Source organism: Ornithorhynchus anatinus, chromosome X1 (assembly GCF_004115215.2).
Source record: "Ornithorhynchus anatinus isolate Pmale09 chromosome X1, mOrnAna1.pri.v4, whole genome shotgun sequence".
Lineage (NCBI taxonomy): Eukaryota > Metazoa > Chordata > Mammalia > Monotremata > Ornithorhynchidae > Ornithorhynchus > Ornithorhynchus anatinus.
In genome coordinates this window covers 96,430,390-96,445,353 of record NC_041749.1, presented here as the reverse complement: position 1 = coordinate 96,445,353, position 14,964 = coordinate 96,430,390, and the positions used below count along the sequence as shown (strand labels likewise).

The 14,964-nt window shown below is 42.0% G+C and overlaps 1 protein-coding gene across 9 annotated transcripts in view; it reads left to right on the top strand.

Moving 5' to 3' along the window:
• The window catches only part of ITPR1 (inositol 1,4,5-trisphosphate receptor type 1), a 336,719-nt gene that overhangs the window by 156,095 nt on the left and 165,660 nt on the right, over positions 1-14,964 (top strand). For all 9 annotated transcript variants that reach the window (XM_029050132.1, XM_029050131.1, XM_029050126.1 and 6 more), the window contains 10 exons: positions 44-231; positions 1,866-2,004; positions 4,712-4,766; positions 5,523-5,688; positions 5,779-5,949; positions 8,207-8,272; positions 8,755-8,892; positions 11,828-11,953; positions 12,333-12,533; positions 13,916-14,167. In XM_029050132.1, the coding sequence (XP_028905965.1) occupies positions 44-231; positions 1,866-2,004; positions 4,712-4,766; positions 5,523-5,688; positions 5,779-5,949; positions 8,207-8,272; positions 8,755-8,892; positions 11,828-11,953; positions 12,333-12,533; positions 13,916-14,167 (1,502 nt within the window). The remainder of the gene's footprint in view (positions 1-43; positions 232-1,865; positions 2,005-4,711; positions 4,767-5,522; positions 5,689-5,778; positions 5,950-8,206; positions 8,273-8,754; positions 8,893-11,827; positions 11,954-12,332; positions 12,534-13,915; positions 14,168-14,964) is intronic.

Below are 14,964 nucleotides of genomic sequence, written 5' to 3'. Positions count from 1 at the left end.
AGACTTGAAATATTTAGCATTACTGCCCTTTTGCTTTTTGCAGGAAGTAATGTGATGCGATCTATCCATGGCGTTGGGGAGTTGATGACTCAGGTTGTGCTTAGGGGAGGGGGCTTTTTGCCTATGGCTCCCCTTGCCGCTGCCCCTGAAGGGAACGTTAAACAAGCTGAGCCAGAGAAAGAAGACATCATGGTCATGGACACCAAGTTGAAGATCATTGAAATTCTTCAGGTAATTTGTAGCCAATGATACCATGGCAGGATGGTTGTAGCATCACCATCCAGATTATGGATTAAAAGATGACTGCCTGAAAATTGGTTCATTCTGTTTCATGACAGAAATTACTTGAGGAGAAATTGGATTTGGACCTAAGGACCCTTTCCTTATTGCTCTCAAACAGTTGAATATTCTGAGTTCTGAAGAGAATTTAGACGGGGAACCTGGCCATTAAAATTCTGATTAGTATTACCTTGAATGGCTCAAGGACTTTATTTTCCAAAGTCCTTTCACAGCATTTACCTGATGTTTGTCTTTAAAATCTATCACTATGAAGCAGAGGTGTAGGTCATTATCCCTTTTTAATGATGAGGGGACTATTTAAATCATAAAATGCCCTCAGGAGAGTTTTTGACCACCTTACCCTAGAAGGCAACTGGTGGAGAATTGTCTGCTCTGTGGAACTCTCAACTGAACCCTCAGCACATCAGTCTTGAGGAACTTATAGTGCATCATGGTGATTAAGCATTTTGCTAATGAGCTGCTTCTCTCCAAGGGACAGCTATATAAGGAAAAACATAGACTCTCGTATTGTCTAAGGTACTTCCCGATTTCATGCCTGGGAATTTTCAAGAGTGCAGTAAGGGAGCGATTTAGACATTGGAAGAAGCATCATGGTCTAGAGAAGCAGCATGGCCTAGTGGAAAGACCACAGGCCTAAGAAGTCAGAGGACCTGGGATCTAATCCCAGCTCTGCCAATTGCTTGCTCTGTAACCTTGGGCAAGTCACTTAACTCCTCTGTACCTCAGTTTCCACAACTGCAAAATGGGGATTAAATACCTGCTCTCCCTCCTACTTAGACTGTGAGCCCTTGGCAGGAGAGGGACTGTGTCCAACTCGATTATTTTGTATCTAGCCAGAGCTTATAACAGTGTTTGACACTTAGTGCATGCCTAACAAATACCATAATAATAATGGTAATAATAATTCTGTGACTTGGGTCACTCGAACTGGAAATATAGAAAGCGGAGCTTTTCAAAGAGATGGCCAAAGCCTCTGAAGCACCAGCCATCAAAGTGCACCAACCCCAGTTCTAAGCTAGACCTGCAAGCCTAGTTGCCCAGGTTCCCTTTATAATAATCTGGAGTTTCATAGCCTCAGTGGATTTAGGAAGGCCAGAGAGGAGTTTTCACCCTCCTCTTCTCATTTTTTGTCTGTCAGAGCAGAGCAAATGGACACTTACCTACGATTAGAATGTGGCAGCTAGACTAGGGTAGAGGGAACGGGTCCTAAATCAGAAGTATTCAACAATGCGGCCAAGTTCCTAAGACAGTAAATCATTTATTAACGAGGGCCTATTGCCTTCCCAGTGAATTCCTCCAATACGGTGACATTTTTGAGCTCTTGACTTTTCATTAGCAATGAAAATATGAATGTAGCACTGCCTTATGTGGAAGAAAACAAAATAATATATCTTACTTTGCAGTGTATTGCTATTCGTATGTCTGTTTAAAAATAAACCAAATACTCGATTCAGTAATTGAGGTGGTTAATCCCAGACCAAGGTAGAATGCTATAGCTCTAGTGAGCATTGAAAGGGAGTATGCTTTCGTAACCAGCCTGTTTCTATTTCTTTCTGATTCTGTAGTTTATTTTGAATGTGAGGTTGGATTATAGGATCTCGTGCCTCCTGTGTATATTTAAGCGGGAATTTGATGAAAGCAATGCTCAGACTTCGGAACCATCTTCAGGAAGCAGCAGCCAAGAAGGACCAAGCAATGTACCAGGTTAGATATTTCAGGAGGAAATTTTCAAGAGATAACTGTGTTCTGGGCTGACTGTAAATTTCCAGAAATGAGGAACTGTGATGGAATTTTTTCGGCTACCCTGGAAATAGGATGCGGGATGAGGGTTGTGGGTTTCCACCTTGAGATCTCTTCTCACTTGTTTGTCTGGTATTTCCATTATGTCACTCCCCGGAAGCTTAAGGGAAGAGGAGATGGTTTCCATTTCGAGGAAGATCGGGTTCCCATCATTCTAGGAATGTCTTGGGGGGTGACCTTAGTTTTGCAGCAATGAATTCTGGTCTGGGTAATGGTTACTGGCTCTGACTGGGCTCCAGCTTTCCAAGGTGACTTAATGGTCATGTCTGAATAAGGTATCTCAATCAGTCATTCAATCAATGGCATTTGTCAAGTGCTTACTGTGTGCAGAGCAGTGTAAGAAGCACTTGAAAAAGTACAATGCAGTAGAGAAGCAGTGTGGCTTAGTGGAATGAGCAAGGGCTTGGGCGTCAGAGGTTGTGGGTTCTAATACCGACTCTGCCACTTGTCTGCTGTGTGACCTTGGGTGAGTCACTTAACTTCTCTGTGCCTCAGTTACCTCATCTGTAAAATAGGGATTAAGACTGTGAGCCCCACGTGGGACAATCTGATTACCTTGTTTCTACCCCAGTGCTTAGAACAGTGCTTGGCACATAGTAAGCGCTTAACAAATACTATTATTATTATTATTAGAGTCGGTAGACATGAATGATAATCAACGATATTTATTAAGTGCTTACTGTGTGCAGAGCACTTTACTGAATGCTTTGGGAAAGTACAATGCAGCAGAGTTGGTAAACACTTTCCCTGCCCCCAATGAGATTGCTGTCCAGGAGGGGAGTTGGGCATTAACATAAATACTTTACAGATATGTGCATAAAAAGGGTGGGGTGACTACCAAATACTCAAAGGCTGCAGATGATGAGATAGTTAAGCAGGTTTAGAAAGGGATATTTTTCTTTTAAAATAATGAGCTCAATTTCCACTACAATTTACAGGGCGTGAGTGTTCAAGCATTGGAGGTATTGCCCAAGCTAAAATCCAGTCATGATTTATGTGTGTGTGTACAAGATACACATCCTTCAGATTAATGGGAGAATCTACACAAGGGCCGAATCTAGAATGGTTCTTAGCTTTAATCAGCTCTTGGGCCGTGTCTGCAAAAGCAAACATTAGAAAGGCACACAGCGCTGATCCACCTCTGAATCCACCCCAGGAATACTGACCTCATCAGATCTGCTTTTCTGCTCTCCCATTCCTATCTCCCCACCTTAGGTTCTGGGTAGTTCACAAAATGCAGGCAGGGGATTCATTCAGTTAGTATTTATTGAACGCTTACTATTTGCAGAGCACTGTACAATGGATTGCTGCAGAGGGTCCCCATACTGTTAGACTTGTGTAGACTCCCGAGCCAACAAAGAGGTGAACACAAGGAAGCAATGACATGAACCTATAGCCCTCACAATTTCAAGCTCAGCAGCATCTGGCAAACTGGACTAAATTGCAATGAAAAAAATGTTACCAATCCCTTTTTTCTTAACTTGGAACGAAGGCTGCCAATATTTATGCTATTAGGAAACAGGCTGGATCTGTTGGCTTTCCTTTCATTCTTTTCCAACTGCCACGCTGGCTGCCTCATGGAGGAGTACATGCAAACCTATTTTTTGTAATGAAAGTTGATTCACTGCTGAAGAGAGGTGTGGAGGCCCAAATGAAGAGAAGTAATCACAGTCATTTTAGATAATAATAATAATGGTATTTGGTAAGTGCTTACTATGTACCAAGCACTATTCTTAGCTGTGGGATAGAGACAGGGTGATCAGGTTGTCCCACGTGGGGCTCATAGTCTTAATCCCAATTTTACAGATGAGGTAACTGAGGCACAGAGAAGAGAAATGATTTGCCTAATGTCACACAACTGACAAGTGGCAGAGCCAGAATTAGAACCCATGACCCCCGACTCCCAAGCCCTTGCTCTTTCCACTAAGCCAGGCTCCTTCTCTTAGATGAGGACTCTCTCCTTTCTCAGTATTAGTAAGGGATCAACTGAAATGGGAGTGCAGCAGTAATACAATTAAGGGTAGGAAATTGCCTAGAACAGGAGTTATTTACTGACATAAAATTACCTCCCAACTCCCCGTTTTTGACAGAGGATCTTTTGCTTAGGTACCTGATAAGTGGAGAAGTGTTTTATATAAGACTTGGAGGTGAGAGAGAAAGTGAGGGATTACTGGCATCCAGCAGTTGGTTAGCTTCCTAGTGCTTTTTTAACAGTTGAATCTCATGGGATTTCCTGAGGATTACTGACTGGTTTGTGGAGGAGTTGATTACCGATGAAAGTAGACATCAGTCTGCAGGAAACACCCACCCTGTGAGGTAGTGATCTCAATTATAACTTGGGGATGTGGAAACTCAGGGAGGATAGGCGGTCATATATATTTCTTTTAAAGAGAGATGCAGTTTCAGTTGATGAATACTGGGTATTGCTAGAAACCTTATACCTAGTGGACTAATCTCCCAGCTTGCCTTTTTCCCCTAAACATTTTCTGATTTGATGTTCATCTGGCTGTTTTTATGCCACCATGAATAGCAGTGTGCTTTTAAGCTCTCATATTACCCGGCTGAAAAGTTTTAATTTCATGAATTTCTGTGTGTTCTCTCAATTTTCCAGGAGCCCTGGACTTTGAACATATTGAAGAGCAAGCTGAGGGGATCTTTGGAGGAAGGAAAGTCTATTTTCAGTAGTAGGTTGTGAATGTTGGAAAGGTTTGGGGCTGTATGTGTTTTAAGAATGAAGCTCTGTCATTTCTATCTCCAGGCCTTTTTCACTCAAAATGAAAGAGAATTTACCCTCCAACTCGGTTGTCATATCACATTCATTCATTCATTTGATTGTATGTATCGAGCGCTTAATGTGTGCAAAGCACTGCACTAGAGCGCTTGGGAGAGGACAATATAGTCATATAGTGGACACCAGGGGATGAGCTATTTAAAATAGAATGCACATGCTTGGTAAAGTTTTTCAGATACTGGACATAGCAGGGTCTTTCTCTTTGAAGGGAAACCAGAGCCTTAGATACTTCTGTAGTGTCTGAGGAAAGGCTAGATAGTAATAATAATAATTGTGGTATTTGCTAAGAGCTTTCTATGTGCCAAGCACTGTACTAAGCGCTGGATAGATAGAAGGAATTTAGGCCGAACACAATCCCTGCCCCAACCAAGGTTCATATTCTAAGTACGAGGGAGAACAGGTATTGAATCCCCAGTTTACTGATAAGGAAACCGGGCACAGAGAAGTTAGGCGACTTGCCCAAGATTACGCAGCAGGCCAGTGACAGAGCCTGGATTTCAGTATTTACAAAGTAGTGTGTTGGCTTATGACCATTGAAAGTGCAATATATGTATCTGTAAGAGTTCAAACTTCTCGCTGGAGGTGGGCATATGTATGCTAATTTATTCCTTTTGTTTCCTTTTTCTTTTAGTGAGGAAAACACACCCTTAGATTTGGATGACCATGGAGGGAGAACATTTCTCAGAGTCCTGCTCCATTTAACCATGCATGACTATCCGCCTTTGGTGTCTGGAGCCCTGCAGCTGCTGTTCAGGCACTTCAGTCAAAGGCAAGAAGTCCTTCAGGCATTCAAACAGGTAAGTTTGGTTATTTTTGGCTCTTTCTGATGCACGCATTGTATGTCAACAAGGGTGCTTTGTGCTACTAATGTATTACATTTATGTAAGGTACAACTACTAGTTACCAGCCAAGATGTTGACAACTACAAGCAGATCAAACAAGATTTGGACCAACTGAGATCTATTGTGGAAAAGTCAGAACTTTGGGTATACAAAGGCCAGGGCCCTGATGAAACGATGGATGGGGCTTCTGGTGAAAATGAGCACAAGAAGACAGAGGTGAGCTGTCTGTCAATCCATGGTATTTATTGAGTGCTTACTATGTGCAGAGCACTGTGCTAAGTGCTTGGGGAAGTTGGTAGGCACAATCCCTGCTCACTAGGAGCTTACAGTCTAGATGGAAAACCAGACATTAAATAAATTACAGATAAGGAAATGGCAGAATGTAAGGAGATGCACGTAAGTGCCGTGGGGCTTAGGAGGATACAGATGTGAGTGTAGGGTGATGCAGAGGGGAGGATGAGTTGGGGAAATGAGGGATTAGGACTTAGAAAGTGGGGAGAATGGAATGTTGGTTAGGAAAGGGGGAAAGGGCAGTCATGGGCAAGGGGTCGGTGGCGGGATAGGCAAGATCATGGTACAGAGAATGGGTCAGCATTAGAGTTGTGAAGTGTGCGGGCTGGGTTGTAGTAGATCAGCAAGGTAAGGTAGGAGGGGGTGAGCTGATTGGGTGCCTTAAAGCCAAAGGTAAGGAATTTCTGTTTCATGTGGCGGTGGATGGGCAAGTGCTGGAAGTTCTTGAGGATGGGGTAAGAAATGGACTGAATCTTTTTTAGAAAAAATGATTCGGGCAGCAAAGTGAAGTGGGGTGGAGTGGGGAGAGACAGGTTGTACGGTGGTCAACTGCTGATGCAGTAGTTAAGGCAGGGTAGGGTAAGTGCTTGGACCAGCACGATAGTTTGGATAGAGAGGAAAAGGCAGATTTTAGAGATGTGAAGAGAGAACCAACAGGATTTGGTGACGGATTGAATATGTGGGTTTAATGAGAGAGATGACTTGAGGATAATGCCAAGGTTATGGGTTTATGAGACAGGAAGGATGGTGGTGTGGTCTACAGTGATAGGAAATCAATTGTATTCATTGAGCACTTACTATGTGTACAGCCCTGTACTAAATGCTTGGAAGAGTACAATATAACAGAGTTGGTAGACACACTCCCTGCCCATAATGAGCTTAGTCTAGGGGGAAAATTGTGGGGGTGAGGGGATTGGCAGGGTTTGGGTGGGAAGATGAGGGGTTCTGTTTTGAACATGTTAAATTTGAGGTGTCAGTGGCACATCCAAGTTAGAGATGTCCTGAAGGCAGGAGGAAATGTGAGACTGCAGAGAAGAGAGCACTTGGGGCTGGAGAGGTAGATTGGGGTATCTTCTGCATATAGGTGGTGGTTGAGGCCGTGGGAAAGAATGAGCTCTCCAAGGAAGTGGGTGTAGATGGAGAATAGAAGGGGAACCAGAACTGAGCCCTGAAGGTCCACCCCACAGGTAGAGGGTGGGAGGTAGAAGAGGAGCCCACAAAAGAGACTGAGAAGAGGTGGCCAAAGAGAAAGGACAACCAGAAGAGGACAGTCAGTGTACCCAAGGTTAGATAGCGTTTCCAGAAGAAGGGGATGATCCACAATGTCAAAAGGCAGAGGAGAGGGTGAAGAGGATTAGGATGGAGTAGAGGCCATTGAATTTGGCAAAGAGGAGGTCATTGGTGACTTTAGCGAAGGCCCATGTTCTTGGAGTGAAGAGAGTGGAAGCCAGATTGGTGACGATCAAGGAGAGAATTGAAGGAGAGGAAATGGAGCTAGTGGATGTAGATGCCTAACTGAAGGAGGTTTATTGCCTTCCTAAAATTCTCCAGTGCCAATCTAGGCAATCCTCGTCTGAATGACTTCAAGATTGTCTTCAACTGGTTTGTGTCAGGTCTGGGGGCCGAAAAGAGATATCTGATATTCAAGTGGCTTGGTTCTCTTTAACTTTCTGGTAGATGTTGAAGTCTGCATAAACCAGAGTGTTTCTGAGCTTCGTCACAGTGTATCTGAGCTTCACCAAAGTTCTAGATTTAAGTATGCTGATTGTTGGGTTGAAAATTCTAAACAAATAGGGATCTGATGGAGACTTAAAGTGAGAATTTGGGTGGGCAGTCAGAAATGAATTCTCCACTTTACTCACATTGTGCACCATTTTTCATGTATGTCTCTAAAAAGAACAGCTAGGGATATAAAAGAAGGGATATAAAAACCCCCTGCATGTTTGACAAATATCATTCTTTCTTATAAGTCAATTGGATTGTATTCTTTGGCATAAGGAACCCTATAGCTTGTTGTAACCTATTATCTGAAAGATGGGTAATAGTTCTTCGAAAAGAAAAATAGTCCATTACCATACATTGAACAACTTTCCCCTGCTTTGGCTATTTAATAATAATTAGCCTAAACAGTCAAAACTATGAATGATCCAATAACTAGAATTTTATGCACCTTGGTCTTTAGGAAGGTCATAGCAAGTCACGGAAACATGAAAGTACCAGCAGCTACAACTACCGGGTGGTAAAAGAGGTAAAGTCTTTTTTATTTCCCCCATCATAATCGTGTGGAACACAAAAGAAATTTTAACACCTTAAGCAGCCGTCATTTATGGAATTAATGGAGATGAATCCAAAATTAAAGTCATCAGTATTAGATACATATTCCACATAAGGGTATTTTGACACGCTATATCATCGGAATACTATACTGAGAATAGAATGTAGTAACTTTAGCAATGGCGAAATAACATTTATACGTTGCCTGGTGCTGAGAGTTGAGAATTAGTGTCCACATTCATTTCTGGTCCTTGGGGTCATGCTATTTATTGTCCTGTCCAAAGTTAGTTGTTTATGTTATCATGGGCTAGACATTGACCATTTGTTAGTAGCAAATAGTAAAATGCTTAACGTGTCTGTATTGGATGATTTTATTTAAATTAGTTTTTCTTCCTCATTGCCTACTCAGCAGCCTAATGGCCTTAAAGGGTTTAAAGCAGGTGTTTTTTCTTCCAGATTTTGATACGACTTAGCAAGCTCTGTGTTCAAGAGAACGCTTCAGTCAGGAAGAGTAGAAAACAGCAGCAGAGATTGCTACGGAACATGGGAGCACATACTGTCGTCCTGGAGCTGTTGCAGATTCCATATGAGAAGGTAAGTTAGACATCCAACATACTGAAATGTAAATTAGGCACTGCTATTTCTATTTAGATCTTCCTTCATTTCATGATATTTCTTGAGTGCCTGAGTACAGAGCATTGAAGAAAGCACTGAGGAAGAAATGCAATAAAGGTTGCATAAGATGCAGTTTCTGGACGTCAGGGCATGCTCATTCTAATAGGGAGGCTGAGAGGTTGGTGACTGACACATGAGTAGAGATTAAATTCACAAAGATGCCATGTAAACTTGTGGGTGGGGAACATGTCATTTCATTCATCTGTACTTTCCAAATACTACTAATAAGATAACAGGGAAACAGCGTGGTCTAGTGGACAGAGCTTGGGCCTGGGAGTCAGAGGTTCTGGGATCTAATCCCAGCTCTGCCACTTGCCTGCTGTGTGTCCTTGGGCCTGTCTCTTAACTTCTCTATGCCTCAGTTTCTTCAACTGTAAAGTGGGGATTCAATCCCTTTTATCTCCCTTACTTAGACTATAAGCCCCATGTGGGATGAGGACTGTGTCTGATCCAGTTAACTTGCATCTGCCCCAGCACCTAGAAGTCGGCGCTTAAAAAGTACCATGATTATAACACAAAGACAGCGATAAGCAAAAGAAGAGCTCCAGAACCTTGCATTTGAAGTGAAGCAGTTATTTGGCTGCTTAGTGTAGTGCTCTGTCACGCAAGCGATTGATTGATTGACTGATTGCCCAGGCAGGGCCTGTTCAGTGATCGCAACATCCAGAGCCTTCCCATCACTCTAAAATTTATGGAGGCGCTGCTGCCGCTACTTGAATCCTTCCCTCCCTGTTCAGGCAAGGCATGCCTGCAGCAGGTCCCTGGGATGATGCATTGGGAGGGTGGCACAGTGATCTGGTGTGCTACGGCCATGTGCTGTCACTGTTGGAGTCCTTCCCAAACTACTTAAGCAAGCATCCTGTACTATCCTATCATTTTGGATGCAAATGGTAAAGGAATAAAACTCCCTGTTGAGCAGTTTTGTTTTTTTTGAAAAAAGGAACTTGAAATGAAAAGGAGCAATTTATCGTTTGTTATTGGTTATTTTTAAATTATTTTTCTGGTACTTGTTAAGCACTTATTATGTTCTAAGCACAGGGGTAGATAGAAGTCAATCAGGTTGAACCCAGTCCCTGTCCCACACGGGGTTCATAGTCGGAGTAGGATTGAATCCCCATTTTACAGATGGGGCAACTGGGGCACAGAGGAGTCAAATGACTTGCCTAAACTCACATGGCAGATTTGTGGCAGGCCTGGGTCCCAGGCCTGTGCTCTTTCCACCATGCTGCTTCTCAATTTGAAAGCCTATTGAAATGAAATGCTAATTGTCAGAGCACACAGTCAGCTTCATTGCCCAGAGTTTCAGACAAGTAGTCTAGTTTTAAAGATGGAAGTTCAACTTTGTAGCACTAAATTTCCCTTTTCTGGGTGAAATCCTCAGTGATGGAAACGGCATTAGGAGACAATGGACAGTGAAATGTTTAAGAAAATCAGAAAGTGTTACAGCTATAGAGTTCAATGAGTTCCTTTTTAAGAGGAAAAATGAAATCTTTTAAACATGCTTAATAAGCTTTAGAAATAAGTTCGTGGTCATTAGAATTTAGAGCAGGTGCAGGAACTTTCAAAAACTAAATGTACATCCAGCTCTCAATGAAGCACTTATTAAAACAATCTGGTAATGGAAAGCAAGCTTAAATCAGTTGAAAACAAGATTAGTATATTCAGCATCAGAATAATTGACCTACATCTGGAACAGGGGCAGTCTTCCTGATTATAACTTATTTATGTAAACTATATATGATGACTAATTTCTTTTTTTTTGATCCAGGCCACAAGGTAGAACTCAATCTGTTTCCTAAGCAAAAGCAAAGCCTTTGTATAAGCCATATGCGAATGACTCTAAGGAGGTCAGATCATGTTAGGAGTGGACATATCAAGTGAAGCTTTCTCTATGAAAACCCTTACATTTTAATATATGCTAGATTGTTTTGTGGAACTCCCCAAACCGTTGTTTAAAGGTCTTTAGTACGCTTAAACAGATAAACTCACTTGTTTAAATCAGATATATCAACCTTGGGGTCTGTTGTGTTGTGTTTTTTTAAATCCTCTTGTTTCATGGCAGAAAGGATATTAAAGCTGTTGTCCAGACCAGTAAATGAAAGTGTTTTGATAGAAGAATGATGTTGGGCAGAAATGTTTCTGAGGCTGCTTCTCCCTCCAGGAATAAGTGCCATATTAACCAGGACCTATGAGTTTCATTTAGTGAGATGAATTGCCCCTGTGAAAATAAAGGCTGACTGAGGAGAATTCTTAGGTCTGCTCTTGTGCTTTATAACAAAGGTAAAACAAGTAGCCAGGACCTTCTGCCAAGGTCCAGCAAAATCCATCCTCTCTTGGGACCTGTTAGTTATTTTTGCACCATCTCTCTTCTTTCTACCCCTTTTATCAGAACTGAGTGAAATGCCTCTGTCATTTAGCAGTGGGTACTAAGGAAATTTGACAGGGAAGATTTGATGCCTTCCACCTCCATAGCTACACATAATGTGGTAATAGCCAGGTTGAAAGCTGGCCAGGAATGACTTCATTATCAATAATTGCTCAAAAACCATTTCAGTAATCACCGCTATTGTGATAACTGTATTCTTTGCTCTGCCCTTTCCTTAAGAAGTCAATCCAAAGGGTCACATGGGCAAAGCTTGGGATCCAGGTGTTTTTTCTAATGAAATTTGAAGCATAGAGCAATATGACGTCGTTTGTATTTTTTCTTTCTAAATGAGATTTACTTGAACCAAGGAAACCAGATGCAATTTTGCAGGGCTATGTCTCCCTTAGGCCTTTGGAAGATTTGATGAGTGTAATTTACCATAAGCTTCCAAATCTTCCTAACCCATTTTTCAATCTTGTCCTTGAAAAGGCAGAAGATACCCGGATGCAGGAAATAATGAAACTCGCTCATGAGTTTCTGCAGAACTTCTGTGCCGGAAACCAGCAGAATCAGGCATTGTTGCACAAACATATAAACCTGTTCCTTAACCCTGGGGTAAGAAGTGCTCAAGTTAATTTTATAGTGTTGTGATTAAAGGAAGGTGGGGGTGGGGGAGGAAAGAAACACTTTTCCTTTGGATTTGGTGATTTCTGGTGCTCCGTCCCAAAGCAAGACTGGTTTGAAGGGATAATGGTTCATTTTCATTCTAAAACCCGCCAATACTGACAGCCATGAAATGGAAATAGAAAAGAGTAATGTATAGAGGTGGAAGAGATGGTAGTCAGGTCAAAATGGGAAGGTGAGGTAGTAATGTTTGAAAATGTCTCTCTCTCATAAAGAATATACGTCTTCCATGTTGAGTAGTAGCTTTCTTTTTAAATAACTTGAAATAATCTTGAATGTATTTCCTTAAATTTTCCCCCTCCTCTGTTAGATCCTGGAGGCAGTGACAATGCAGCATATATTCATGAATAATTTCCAGCTTTGCAGTGAAATTAATGAGCGTGTTGTCCAGCACTTCGTTCATTGTATTGAAACTCATGGCAGAAACGTCCAGTACATAAAATTCTTACAGACCATTGTCAAGGCAGAAGGAAAGTTTATTAAGAAGTGCCAAGACATGGTCATGGCTGAGGTGAGAGCTGCATATTTTTATAAACCCACAGCTGGTGCGAAGTATAAATTTGCCAATGAATACCTTTGGCTGACAAGAACTTGGCCAACTGCAAGTGTGAGTGTGGAAAAAAAAATTAGTAGCCACAAATCATTTTGGGGAAGAGCAGAAAAGGACTACTTTTTCCCTTTGTAAAATATTTATCAATGTATAGTATTTGAATGCTAAATGTATGTAGAGAACTGCCCTACTTGGAAAAGTACAATACCAGTGGAAGACTCATCCATGCCTTTGAAGATCTTACAGTGTAATGCGGGGAGAGAGGAGAAGGAAGGAGACACAAAATAATTTACAGTGAGAAGGAAAATGAATGTCTAAATCTGTACAAAAGTGCTGTGGGTGGCTATGAGTACATAAATGCAGAAGTAGTACAGAAGTTCCAAGGTGGTATTTGGGAGGATGTGACAAGCAGCATGGCGTAGTGGATAGAGCACGGGCCTGGGAGTCAGAAGCTCAGGAGTTCTAATCCCAGCTATGCCACTTGTCTGCTGTTTAACCTTGGGCAAGTCACTTCACTTCTCTGTGCCTCAGTTAACTCATCTGTAGAATGGGGATCGAAACTGTGAGCCCCATGTGGGATAGGGACTGTGTCCAACCCAATAAGCCTGTATCCATCCCAGTGCCTGGCACCCAGTAAGCACTGAACAATTACCACTATTGTTATTATAAGAAAAATTAATTGGAAAAAACCTTTTGGAGGAGGTGGGGTTTCAGAAGGGCTTTGAAGATGGGGAGAGGTGTGGGCTGGGTGATTTGAAATGGGGAGGGAGCTCTATGCAGGAGGGAGGGTTTGAGCAAGGGGTCAGTGGTTTATAATAATAATAATGATGGCATTTGTTAAGTGCTTACTATGTGCCAAGCACTGTTCTAAGCACTGCGGGGGCAGGGGGGCTTACAGGGTAATGTGGTTGTCCCATATGGGGCTCACAGTCTTAATCCCCATTTTATAGTTTATCCTCTCAAGTCTGTTTTGTTGGCTCCAGCCAAAGTAAGATTCAGCTGATTCTAAGTAGCTTAGAATGGATGATAGCTTCTCTATAAAACCAATGTAGTCAAGAATGAGTGGTAGGAAAAGTAGGATTCTCAGAGCTGAGGTCAGGTTTTTTTGCATCATCCTTCTGAAATGGAATCTCTTTAATGATGGACATTCATTCTGGCCATTTAGGGTTACTACATCTGTCAACTAGAATTGTAGTACAGATATAATTTGATTTGTTAATGGTGGGTAAGTAGCCATCTTAGTCTGTCATTAGAAAAAACAAAGCACACATCATTGCTAGGCTTATGACACTGGTTTCTGAGACCAAATTATGACACAGTTGAAAAAAATATTCTTCTTATAGCTGGTGAATTCAGGAGAAGACGTCCTCGTGTTCTACAATGACAGAGCATCTTTCCAGACTTTAATCCAGATGATGAGATCGGAACGGGACCGGATGGATGAGAACAGCCCTCTTATGTACCATATCCATTTGGTAGAGCTCCTAGCAGTGTGCACAGAGGGCAAAAATGTGTACACTGAAATCAAATGCAACTCCCTCCTTCCCCTAGATGACATCGTCAGAGTAGTCACTCATGAGGATTGCATCCCTGAGGTGAGGTCTGACTTTACTGAATTAGTGCATTTGAATTTCCGTAAGGAGAACTTTTATAATAGGTATTTGACCCGATATTTTAAAAGTATAATGGGCTATGTATCTATCATGATCAGTCTTTGGCCGATTAGTAGTGGTCATCATCAACAGTAGTATTTATTGAGCGCTTACTCTGTGATGGTGGCATTAATTAAGCGCTATGTGCCAGGCACTGCTCTAAGCACTGGGTTGGGTAGAAGCAAATCAGATTGGACACAGCCCCTGTCCTACATGGGGCTCACAGTTTTAATCCCCATTTTATGATGAGGTACCAGAGGCACAGAGAAGTTAAGTGATGTGCCCACGGTCACACAACAGACAAGTGGTGGAGCTGGGATTGGAACCCAAGCCCTTCTGGCTCCCAGGCTCATGCTTTTTCTACTAGACAGTGCTGCAGAGCATTGTACTAAATGCTTGGGAGAGTACAATATAACAGAATTGATAGACCTATTTCCTTCACACAATGAGTTCACAGTCTAGAGGGGTAATAATGGTATTGACTGAGCACCTCAATCAATGGTTCTTGAGCACTTCATTCATTCAATAGTATTTATTGAGCACTTACTATGTGCAGAGCACTGTACTGATCACTTGGAAGAGTGCTATGTAACAATAAACAGACACATTCTCTGCTGTATGCAGAGCACTGTTTCAAGTATTTGGGAGTGTACAGTATCACAGAGTTGGTAGACACATTCCTTACCCAAAGGGGCTCAGAATCTAGAGCGCTTAATCAATCAAACCTGATTAATTTAAGG